The following is a 12,643-nucleotide window of genomic DNA, read 5'->3' as shown; positions in this document are numbered from 1 at the left end:
GCATACCGTATATACACTCAGCCCCCCACACAGCTTAAATGAACATAGCACCCCTTCCAGCTCTGTATACTGTAATATATCACCCCCAGCAATGCTGATTGGCATTGACGAAAATTTATTTTGTTCCAATAAACTCCCTTTATCTGCAGACCCGGAGCTGCCGTTGCTGTCAGTCATGTGATATTTTGGGTGACTTTCCCGGCTCAAACACCCCACTGAGCTGATGCTTTATGGCGATGCTCATGAATTCCATTCCTTTATAGACTTTCATTAATCAGAGAGTCCAGTTTGGTGAGTTATTCTTTATAATAATGCAAATGAAGTCCATCTATTGGCTTTAATTAGTCAGAGTGCCTGACTGGGAGATTGAGACTGAGCCATTCTATTGTATACCACATGCAGTATGACCGTGGCGACTCTAGAAACAATATATAGGGGGGGCACACAAGATACCACTGTCAAACTGGGTGGGGGGGCATTAATAATTTCCACCATTAAATCATACCACTGAAAAAACTTATCTGTTTAGAATAACCTGGGGGGGCAATTGCCCCCTGTAGCGACGCCACTGTATGTGTGTCAGTAGGTGTGTTTTTGGGTTGTGTCAGTGTTAAACTGTGTTGGGTGTTAGTGCACGTTGTTACAGTTAGTGGGTGTTAGTGTACAGCTTGCTTATAACGGTGTATGGAGATTTAGTGAGTGTTAGACTTTGTTGGATGTTGGCGCAGTAGATCGTTATCATCTTAAACCAAAGACTCTGTGGGACATCAGTAATCGAGTGAGGGACCTAAACTGCAGGAAAATTAGCTCTCTGTAAGTGCCTAGCCATCCTGTGACATATTCAGTGGTATACTGTTGCTTTAAGAAAGGACACTCTGGACTGTTTGTGGGGAACTCTATGGTCGGCAGCCATTTTAAGTTTGAGTTCAGTTGACAGTTTGAATGTTATGTTTTGCATCTGAGCTGGATAAAGAACTGCTCTGTGTAACTTCTATCAAGTAGTGCTGGCTGCTGCTCTCCATGTTAAATATTACACACAGAAGACACTACAGTTAGCAAAACTGTAAAGACCGTTGGCAGCTATTTGATCCATCTCTTTTCATTCGGTTGCCCTGGGCATTAATTATTATTATTATTATTATTATCTTTTATTTATATAGCGCCAACAATTTACGCAGCGCTTAATACAATACATAAGTTCAAGGGGTATGACAAGACGAGAATTGACAGACTAAGACAAACCGATACATTAGGTGGAGAGAGCCCTGCTCGCAAGCTTACAATCTTGAGGGAATGGGGTGACAAACGTAAGGCACAGAGAAAGGGTGAGAGGTAGTGCGGGGGGTATAAGGCACAGAAAAAGGGTGAGAGGTAGTGCGGGGGGTATCAGTGACGGGTGAGATGTAGTGTGGGGGGTATAAGGCACAGAAAAAGGGTGAGAGGTAGTGCGGGGGGTATCAGTGACGGGTGAGAGGTAGCGTGGGGGGTATAAGATATGGGGGCAGCTTGAGTGAAATCTTGTAGACGGGAAAAGGAAGAGGTGATAAGTGAGGAGGAGAGCCTTTGTTAGGAAACAGTTAAGGACTGGAGGGAGTTTATGGTTGGAGATGATAGGAATAAAATTGGTTAGGTTGACCATGTTGGTTAAGTTTGGTGGTTGCGAGTGATAGGAATAGGGAGGAATATGTGGGGGACAGAAGTAGCAGAGCAAACACAGGCAGGTTTTACATATAAAGATTAGTGTAGAGGTACTGGGATAGCTGTCATGGCAGAGAGATGGAGAGGGATGGTATTTGGAATGGTTTAATGGGGACAAGTGGGTACTAAAGGGATCCAAAGAGTTGGTGCCCTCTACTGGCATGTTTAAATAGATCTGGTAATTACCTGTCTATATATTAGGACAGGGGCGTCCAACCTGCGGCCCTCCAGCTGTTGCAGGACTACATCTCCCATAATGCTCTTTCAGCTAAGGGGCTGGCTGAGGAGGATGGGAGATGTAGTCCTGCAGCAGCTGGAGGGCCGCAGGTTGGACGCCCCTGTATTAGGACAACACTGGGGCGGGTGGGAGAGGGGCAGGGAGGGCGGGCAAAAATTCAGTTGTTGTGGGGAAGATGGAGGAGTGTATTGCAGGCTTTGAGGGCTGTAATAGAGAGTGTTAAATAGTGTTAAAGTGGACGGGGGCAGTAAGAGGGCAGATATAGTAGATAAGGGGTTAGTGGAGCAGAAAGATAGAAAGTAAAATATAACAGACTTAAGTAGTGACAGGCATCACATAAATTTTACCAACTAATAACAATCAGTGAAAAAATGCTGCAATTCCCAGTATGGGCATTCCTAGGCTATCAAGCACAGATAGACAGAAAAGGGTATAGAAACAGGAAAATTATAATAACAATACAGAAAACAAATAACAGATAATTATGGAGATCTCTTGGTCCAGTCTGTATACCTTTTAGCAAAGTATGGAGGTTTGCTTAGGCTTCAGTTGTTGTGGGGAAGATGGAGGAGTATATTGCAGGCTTTGAGGGCTTTTAGCAAAGTATGGAGGTTTGCTTAGGCTTCAGTTGTTGTGGGGAAGATGGAGGAGTGTATTGCAGGCTTTGAGGGCTTTTAGCAAAGTATGGAGGTTTGCTTAGGCTTCAGTTGTTGTGGGGAAGATGGAGGAGTGTATTGCAGGCTTTGAGGGCTTTTAGCAAAGTATGGAGGTTTGCTTAGGCTTCAGTTGTTGTGGGGAAGATGGAGGAGTGTATTGCAGGCTTAATATATTAATCATTGTTTTTTAGTTTTTTAATTTAGCTGGTACTTCATATGGAGGCATCCTGGCCAACCTCTAGTGGTTAAATTAAGTTAAATAAAGCATATATTTAATTTGACACTGTGAAAATCCTCCAGTTTAATTGGTTAATTATTTTATTTTGAATGATAGAAAAACAATGATTAATATATTAAGTAATTTCTGCTGACGTCAGTGGGCAGTCCTGGCCGCGTCCCGCAAGGGACCATGTATGGTTATTATACATGTAATACACGATTTCAAAAAAAAAATTTGCAACATCATTTTCTTTTGGTTTGACAACAAATACTTCCTGCAGAAAAAAGGCACAACTATGGGGGCCAAGTTTCATGTCGAAATGGGAAGATCAATTTATTTGCAGCAAACACAAGTGGAGGGCAAATATAATTTCTTTTTACAGATATTTTCATGATCTGTTTTTCATTTGGAAAGGAAAAGAGGAGGATCTTAATCTTTTCTTAAATAATATAAATAACAATGGAATGAACATAATTTTAAATTCCGTATATAGTACACAATATATAAAATTTTTGGACCTAGAAATATATATAGAGGAATAGAATATTAAAACAAAAACGTAATTCAAGGAAGTTGATGCAAATAATTTTATAGATCAAAAGAGTCGCCACTACAGTCCGTGGTTGAAAGGGGTACCAAAAAGGTCACTTGCTACGTATAAGACATAACTGTACTGAGGTAGATGCGTACAAGGAACAAACTATAATTTTCAAACAAAGGTTTCTAGAAAAAGGTTATAAAGAAGATTTATATTGATAGAACTAGACTCCAAATAGAAAATGTGAACAGGTTAGATTTATTGGAATAGAAATAAATTTTGAATGCCCCCCCAATTATTTTATATTTTAATTTTTAAAGTCAAAAGAAGTTATGAAAATTATTAAAAAAACATTGGCACATTCTATTTATGGGTGATGTCATTATTTTTAGGTGTACTCCAAATTTAAAACAAAAATTATCTAAAAGTCATATAAGAGACACAAAAAAAAAAGCTCCTCAAATACATTCTACAATAGTAAAAAAAAAAGTGGGTTTCTACGGCTGTAAATGCTGCAATGCATGTAAGGTAACGAAACAACGAAAATTTCCTGTGGAGAATTTTATATCACACAGTAATGGAAATAAATATGATCTAAAAATATTACGAACATGTCATTCTACTAATGTGATATATTTATTAGCTTGTCCATGTGGACTTCAACATGTAGGCCGTACGTCACGTAGAATAAATGAACACCTTCGCAATATAAAAAAAACATTCAGTATCGAAACATTTTTTAGACCATCATAATAAAAATCCAGAAGGCTTAATTTTTTATGCTATAGAGGAAGTACAGAGATATTGGCGAGGTGGTAACTGCATAAAAAATATGGGACAACGAGAAATGAAAAGGGTGTTTGAATTGGGGACATTGAAACCAGAAGGGTTAAATACGGAGTTTGATCTTTACAACGTTTTATAATCTTCTCGTTTGATGTGGTAGAGTGTATTCTAATATCTTTATATTTATATATTTTTATATATTTCTATACATCTTTTGTAGCTTTTTCCTTTACATTTATCCTCACACCTCTAGGCATTGTGTACAGCACCTCGTCGGGTATGAAAGAAAGTTTTTGCATTTTATCCATACAATTAGTGTCTGATTTTTACCCATATTCCCGTAACACATTTATAAAATGTATATTTTACAAGTTATGTCACTAATTACTCACATTATGTTGGCTGTAAAAATGATTCGCTAGAAACCTGAGGTATATATTGTTGAATTTTTTGTCCCTCTGCCATTGAAGATATTAAAGCACCGGCATCGATAACAGGGTTACCTGTATGGCAGCGATAATAAAAATGTATCTGACATGAAAATATCCCAAGTAAGTTATTCAAGTCCGTAAAATAAGGTATTTGTCCTGAAAACATGAATGATGGAAAGTCTAATTTATTCTGCGGTAGATGACTTGTCCGCAGTATCAGGAAACATGGCATTTACAGAAAGAGGGATTCGGGGATCACTGGATTCCCCGCATACGCTGGTGTTCGTCCGTGGCTCTTTTTAGAGGTGGATATAGGTGGTAGCTTGCCACTATTCGGACCTGATGCATGCGGGTTCTTTGGGGCGTGCGGACCCTTTTATTGGTAAACGGGACTTTGTGCCGTGAATGAGCAGCGGCCTCTCGATGTATTTCTGGATGACCCATTTCTCCTCTTTCGCAGTCATTGAATCACCTTGATCCAGCTCTAGAATGTCTTCTAAGTGATCCATACAGACAATACCTACGCAGGGACAAACAGTAGACTTTAGAATCATCACAGATGGAAAACATGCACGGCTTCAAAGTAACAGTAGAAGCAGACACTGGTCAATGTAACCGAACGTGTGAAATGCGCAGGGGTTCCATTTCAGATGCAATTATATGGGGAGCTATCCTAAAACCATGGGGGCCGTTAATGAATTCCCTGGTCTAGAAGGACGTATATCCCCTTTTTATGGATATAATTCAGCAATAGCTGAGGCTCTGTCTCTGTATCAGTAAAATCTGAACCTTCTCACCTTTGCCACGGGATTTTGCTGCTGGTTTCACGATCCAGATGTTTCGGACGCCATCAATGTCCAGCTGCGGATTCACTGCTTTTAACTTCTGCAGCACATCGTTGCACCGAATCACAAACAGATCCGAGTCTTCAATCGCAGCCCCATCACTGCAACAATAAAAGGGTACAGCTCACAGTCAACAAACAAACAAGAATCAGGTCTTAACTCTACATGTTCGCTCGTTATGTTATTATGGTTATGATAATAGGTAATAGATCGGCGCCGTGCGGCGTCACTTACTGGATGATATGAAAGTAGCTGCGTAAAAACTCGTTCCGCGATGCTTCGGTGACGGCGGGAGTCTCTGTATCAATATCTCGATGTTCCAATGTAGCGAGATACGATTCGCAGGCCTGCAGGGCAGTGACGATAACCTGAGCCGGGACGCGGTTTTCTGGGTAGAAGAAGGAATGCAAAATTACATTAATTAATTGCAGCTTTTTGCATTTTCATCAGTATAATAGTCCTAGATATTCAATTAAAATCAAAAGACTCTTGACGCATAAGTGCTCTCTTTTTCACGTGGATTGAAGAAGAGACCACTGAGTTCCAGAAAGCTTTTATAACTTCTTTTTTTCTACGCTGGTCTAATAAAAGATGACCAGGGACGGATCGTCCTAGCGGGAAATCAGTCGCCCTGATACCCCGCTGTTCATTGGGATGCGGTGTATCGTATGATTGTAAATATCACATACCACCAAACATACGTTTTATTAAACCCCACTTACCGGTCAGACTGATGGCGCTCCTGTGGTGACCTCCTGAAACCAGCTTTAGGATACTCTGGGCAGCAGTTATCCAAAAGTCGTCTAATGGGGGAAAAAAAGAAATTTTCACAAATGAATAGCAATATACGTGGCTGTGATCTACACGATGTATCGGTGCTCTAGAATTACATCCAGATCTGACCCACGTATCATACCCACGTATCATTCAGAGAAGACACGGTTATCACGATAAGTATTCTTACCCATAAATGCTTGTTTCTCGTCGACATCCGGTCAACAAATGATTTTCTAGAAACCTGAGGTATATATTGTTGAGTTTTTTGTCCCTCTGCCATTGAAGATATTAAAGCACCGGCATCAATAACAGGGTTACCTGTGTGGCAGCGATTATAAAAATGTATCTGACATGAAAATATCCCAAGTAAGTTATTCAAGTCCGTAAAATAAGGTATTTGTCCTGAAAACATGAATGATGGAAAGTCTAATTTTTTCTGCGGTAGATAACTTGTCCGCAGTATCAGGAAACATGGCATTTACAGAAAGAGGGATTCGGGGATCACTGGATTCCGCGCATACGCTGGTGTTCGTCCGTGGCTCTTTTTAGAGGTGGATATAGGTGGTAGCTTGCCACTTTTCGGACCTGATGCACGCGGGATCTTCGGGGGATGTGGAGCCTTTTGTTGGTAAACGGGACCTGTGGATAAAAGGAATAAGGATGTTTTTAGCAAAAGCTTGAGTCATGTGACTTTTATTTGGTTATACTTGACAATTATGCCCTAAAGTTGTTCTCTACACCCCAAAGATGAAGATCATGAAAAAGTGTTACGATGGGGTAGCAACTAGGAAGCGTTTTCTAGGAAAAGACTTCATTCTTTTAAAGAAACTTGAACTATTGAAAAGCATTCTCTAACACGTCTTGAATAGCCTTCTAGATACAAATGCATCAAATAACGGAAGCTACTGTCTTCTTACCTGTTGTTGCCCTTTTGTCAAGGATCTGTAAGACATTAGAGTTAAGGCGGGGGTTCTTTGCATCCATGCAGCCTCTATCTCTGAGTCCGGTGGAATGATGCAGGCGTAGCGGCTTCTCAGACTGGGGCAGTTTAAGGTCAATTGGTAAATGACCATGGGAGGCAGATACTCTTCTCCTGTATAATCTACCACCGTATACCTGTCCTGTCTCATGTTTACGGTCCATTCTAGGTGTTTTAGGTGGCGTCGGAGTTAATGTTTTGTTTTCTCTCCCGAGTACCGATGTCTTTGGCCTGTTCGATGACCCAGTTGACGTTGACCTAATTCGAGGTTCTTGCCTGGCCTGAGAAGGAGCTGTTGGGACTCTTGCCTGCACCATCGCTGGAGAACTCTGTCTTATCCTCTGAGCAATCCCCACATTAACGCCGCCACGGGAAGGTCTCTGAGGAGGGGGACGTGGCATCTTAATAGCGGATCCAACCACATGTACATTTCTTCCTTTGTAATGGGGAACATCTACAGGAGCCTACAAGAACAAAACACAGCAAAACATGGTTAAAGAATGTGAAAGGGGTTTGTGTTGTAAAACATGTTTGTCCTGTAAAGCACATTAACCCACAGACCAAGTGTTGGGTTAACAAAACATAGAAAGGATACTCAGTTAGGGCAATACCTGTTTATAGATGAGCTCGAATGACCCCACATCTGCTTTTGGATCACGTCTCCGATCTAACACCACCTTCAGAGTGTCCTCCTGAACAGCAGGACAAAGCCTGGTGGTCACTGCCGTTGATGGTTCCATGGTTGGACTGGCGTTAATCTCAATTAACCAGGGTTTGAAGTCCTCTCCAAACATGAAATCTGCCCCATATAACTCAAAGCTGTTCTTCCGATGCTCCACCAGATCCTGGGAACTTTGAATAGCATGGATGATGGCAGATTTCATCCCTGGCACAATCACCTCCTTGTAGGCGCGACCTTCTCCCGTTTTCTCCAGATATTTCTGAAACTCGTAGGAGGACCACATGTTGTTCGCAGGTATCTGCGGGTGGCGGCTCCTCGAGTTCTCGTAGTTCTTTTGTATGGAGTTATTGCAGAGGTGTATGGAGCTGTAGTAACAAGAGAAGACATTTGATGGTATTTAGCTTTTAGGCTCAAGTCAATGAAAAAACACATGTTTAGGTTTAGGCTGTATGTTACGGGACGTTGGAAACGACCTTTCTCTAACATTCACAGCAAAATGCCTTAAATGCTCTATTTTATAAGAAACTATACGTTAATAAAATACTTAAATAACGTTGATTCCATCGCTAACTTACCTGTCGAGATTTTCCAGGGAGAATGTCTGCGATGAGAAGCGAATGTAACACTTTTTGTAGAACCAGATTGTTAAAGGGTTCCAGTCGGTCACCAGAAACCACTGGCGCACATCGAACTTTGTGCCGTGAATGAGCAGCGGCCTCTCGATGTATTTCTGGATGATCCATTTCTCCTCTTTCGCAGTCATTGAATCACCTTGATCCAGCTCTAGAATGTCTTCTAAGTGATCCATACAGACAATACCTACGCAGGGACAAACAGTAGACTTTAGAATCATCACAGATGGGAAACATGCACGGCTTCAAAGTAACAGTAGAAGCAGACACTGGTCAATGTAACCGAACGTGTGAAATGCGCAGGGGTTCCATTTCAGATGCAATTATATGGGGAGCTATCCTAAAACCATGGGGGCCGTTAATGAATTCCCTGGTCTAGAGGGACGTATATCCCCTTTTTATGGATATAATTCAGCAATAGCTGAGGCTCTGTCTCTGTATCAGTAAAATCTGAACCTTCTCACCTCTGCCACGGGATTTTGCTGCTGGTTTCACGATCCAGATGTTTCGGACGCCATCAATGTCCAGCTGCGGATTCACTGCTTTTAACTTCTGCAGCACATCGTTGCACCGAATCACAAACAGATCCGAGTCTTCAATCGCAGCCCCATCACTGCAACAATAAAAGGGTACAGCTCATAGTCAACAAACAAACAAGAATCAGGTCTTAACTCTACATGTTCGCTCGTTATGTTATTATGGTTATGATAATAGGTAATAGATCGGCGCCGTGCGGCGTCACTTACTGGATGATATGATAGTAGCTGCGTAAAAACTCGTTCCGCGATGCTTCGGTGACGGCGGGAGTCTCTGTATCAATATCTCGATGTTCCAATGTAGCGAGATACGATTCGCAGGCCTGCAGGGCAGTGACGATAACCTGAGCCGGGACGCGGTTTTCTGGGTAGAAGAAGGAATGCAAAATTAAATGAATTAATTGGAGATTTTTGCATTTTCATCAGTATAATAGTCCTAGATATTCAATTAAAATCAAAAGACTCTCGACGCATTAGTGCTCTCTTTTTCACATGGATTGAAGAAGAGACCACTGAGTTCCAGAAAGCTTTTATAACTACTTTTTTCTATGCTGGTCTAATAAAAGGTCCAACTTATTATGATGGCCAGGGACGGATCGTCCTAGCGGGTAATCAGTCGCCCTGATACCCCGCTGTTCATTGGGATGCGGTGTATCGTATGATTGTAAATATCACATACCACCAAACATACATTTTATTAAACCCCACTTACCGGTCAGACTGATGGCGCTCCTGTGGTGACCTCCTGAAACCAGCTTTAGGATACTCTGGGCAGCAGTTATCCAAAACTCGTCTAATGGGGGAAAAAAATAGATTTTCACAAATTAATAGCAATATACGCGGCTGCGATCTACACGATGTATCGGTGCTCTAGAATTACATCCAGATCTGACCCACGTATCATAATTCAGAGAAGACACGGTTATCACGATAAGTATTCTTACCCATAAATGCTTGTTTCTCGTCGGCATCCCCGAGTCGGTAACAACGGGGGAAAAAGGCGTCGGGATCAGCGGCAGCGAACCAATGTAGATTTCTTAAATTCACGCACAAGCCGACCTAGAAGAAAAGTCATTAATTTTATTTTCTCATTTCTCATCCGAGACTAAATTATTAGCTCAGTCGAGGCAGCAGAGATAGATACATTCAGCGTGTTTCACCCCAAAAATAAGCAGCCGCCAGATCTTTCTGTGTAGGGAGTGTTTCCGGAACAAGGGGGGCAAACAATTACCTACAGGTTATTTAGGAATAATATAGTGGCTCACCTTGGTTGTGATCGCGGCGGCGTGTGCGTAGTGGTTCATCATCTGATCCTTTTGTTGGTAACGACTCTCCACCGAGTCGCGTCTGACTGTCCACAAAAAACTGGGATCTTCGTCGCGGACAAGCCATGACTGCATGGGGAGGAAAAACACGCCACGGGTTACATACATATATATAGATATATATTAAAAAAGGTTATTCAAAGCACCCAAAGAACTCAAAGCCACAACAAGAGGGAACGTATAACGGATAAAGTTATTCTTATCCGCCTTCAGTCTTTAAAAGGGCCCCAAAGATGATTAAAGTAGAGATAAGAATCTGTCATTTCTGTTAATATATAAATGAAATATTTACCGCAAGCTTGTGGGAATCCTCCAGATCACTGTCAACGTCGTTCCAACTTCTGACGCCTTTATCCTTGTCTTTTTTGGGACGCTTTGTAAGGTTGGGGAGCTCGCGCTCAACCCATCCTCGCTCCCGAAGACATGCGCGGATCACTGGGTACGGGCCGTGGATGGTGAAGATCTTTCTCTCCTGTACGGAGGGGGGGGTGTTAATGCACTTTGAAATATCATACTCTGAACACGCTACATTTTACATACATGTGAAAAGCATCAGCCTTCCTCAGAATAAATGAAAATGAAACATTTTTTAAGTCCAAAACAAATTAGAAATTGTAACAAAATGAGAAACATATCAATTAATCCAGAAATAAAGTACTGTTGGGATGAAATGTGGCGAAATCACCATGGAACCCAGTTTGTGACATCATAGACCTTAGAGTTCTAATTTAGAACACAGATCATACAGTAACACCCTGGGCCTCATAATGTATGGAAATGTTTCTATAGATGACTTTCTGTATATAACATCATCTAACTAAACCAGTAACAGTGACTTCTGCTGACCTTCATGGCGTTATCCGCCAGGAGCTTGGCCTGTTTCAGTTGATCCGGATTGACGCTCGAGGGAAGGGTTCCTTTTAACGGACGCCCATTAGAAGAAGATGTTATTATCTCTAGAGAAACAAAAAACAATAACATTATTTCTATTTTGCCTTTTAAATGACACTCCGTGGAATAATTCTGTATATGAGTATACGCGTCGGTGTAAATATATCCGTAGATAAGTATTTATTATGTATAGCGGTAGTAAAGTATTTAGTAAATACAGTACAGATCATGTGAATAAAAATGAATCCTACCTGTTACGGGTATTCGTTTCCCAGTGGGATTCCCCCTTCCTCTCTGCGATTCAGAAGAAATCTAGGGGGAAAAAATTTAAAGAAAATTAAAACAAAAAAAACAAAAATCCTGATGATTAATAAAATAGAAAAACAGAGGGAGGGGAGGGGTTAATGTTTCACTATTGAATGTATAGATTATTTGAAATAATAAAAGTGAACGGTACCTTCTGCACCACCATGGTGGCGGCTGTCTCAACCGGTAATGGGAGTATGTTGGACGCTCCAAATATGTGTTCTTTTAGAAAGAGACACACAATCCACCGGGATACAGGGTAAAAACACCCACCTGCGTGGGTATGACGGGTAGTTCCGGACTCAGGCTTGGCCCAAGTTCGGGGGATCACTAGCTGTTTTTGCACAAACACTAGACACTATCCAATCGCGTTCAGTTTGTAACTGACACTGGCGGCTCTGCGGAATGCCGCCCCTTTTATTGTGGCTTGTGTGCATTGTGACATCACAGACAGCAACATTCTTTTTTGCAACATTGCCTCTGCAGTCTGAGGTAAACCAAGACCATTGTGACATCACGGGCAGCAGCATTTTCGCCTGCAGTCTCTTGTGGACATTTCCCAGGATGTTTAACCCCTGCAGTGCCAGCGCGATGTGCAGATATGTGAAGATATAATGCAGGTTTGAGGAGGAACTATCTGTGCACTGATTGTACCCCCAGACTCTACCCTTTACTTACAGCCTATTCTACCCCCTTACTGTGCCCCCTTTCCTACTGTCTTTTATTTATTATACCCCTTAATTGTACCCCTGCCCTATTGAATGCAGCAGTATTATACCCCTTGTCTTACTGCCTGTGGGTTCACTGCACCTCATGGATACCCCTAGGAACGTAGTGGAAAAAGTATTCCAAGACCATGCTACCAATAAATGTGTATTTATACGTAAATGCATAATAAATATCGATGATGACGGATAAATATTGTCTTGGATTTTCCAGCCTTTCTTCCCAAAGTGAACCAAAGTGTATAAATTATTATCAGTGAAAGTTTTTGTCTAGAATATTCCCCAACTGCGTCTAGATTGTAAGCCTGTTTGAGCAGGTCCCTTATCTTTTATTTTTCTGGGAGGGAATGATTATGTCGTATTTGTTATGTCTTGTTT

The 12,643-nt window shown here is 41.5% G+C and overlaps 1 protein-coding gene across 1 annotated transcript; it reads right to left on the bottom strand.

Annotated features, from left to right (window-relative positions):
- Positions 1-7,342: 7,342 nt before the first annotated feature.
- On the bottom strand, positions 7,343-11,706 carry LOC149281527 (tubulin tyrosine ligase 3-like). Its single transcript, XM_089499240.1, has 13 exons — positions 11,692-11,706; positions 11,486-11,546; positions 11,190-11,299; positions 10,636-10,815; positions 10,284-10,412; positions 9,963-10,077; positions 9,731-9,811; positions 9,229-9,382; positions 8,947-9,095; positions 8,426-8,669; positions 7,780-8,215; positions 7,525-7,632; positions 7,343-7,426 (listed from the first exon to the last, which is right to left on the bottom strand). The coding sequence occupies exons 1-13, from the start codon at positions 11,704-11,706 to the stop codon at positions 7,343-7,345; spliced, it is 1,866 nt and encodes a 621-aa protein (XP_089355366.1).
- Positions 11,707-12,643: the final 937 nt, after the last annotated feature.

The sequence above is a fragment of the Sceloporus occidentalis genome, unplaced genomic scaffold (assembly GCF_023333645.1).
Source record: "Sceloporus occidentalis isolate IW3139 unplaced genomic scaffold, rSceOcc1.0.p SCAF_131, whole genome shotgun sequence".
Lineage (NCBI taxonomy): Eukaryota > Metazoa > Chordata > Lepidosauria > Squamata > Phrynosomatidae > Sceloporus > Sceloporus occidentalis.
Note: the sequence above shows the minus strand (reverse complement) of the source record. Positions and strands in the feature narration are given on the sequence as shown.

Excerpts from the sequence above, each read along its gene's own strand:
- LOC149281527 (XM_089499240.1), bottom strand. Across the intron at positions 9,812-9,962 it reads CGAGAAACAAGCATTTATGG|ACGAGTTTTGGATAACTGCT; the intron begins GTAAGAATACTT and ends TTCCCCCATTAG. Across the intron at positions 8,216-8,425 it reads TCCCTGGAAAATCTCGACAG|CTCCATACACCTCTGCAATA; the intron begins GTAAGTTAGCGA and ends TTGTTACTACAG.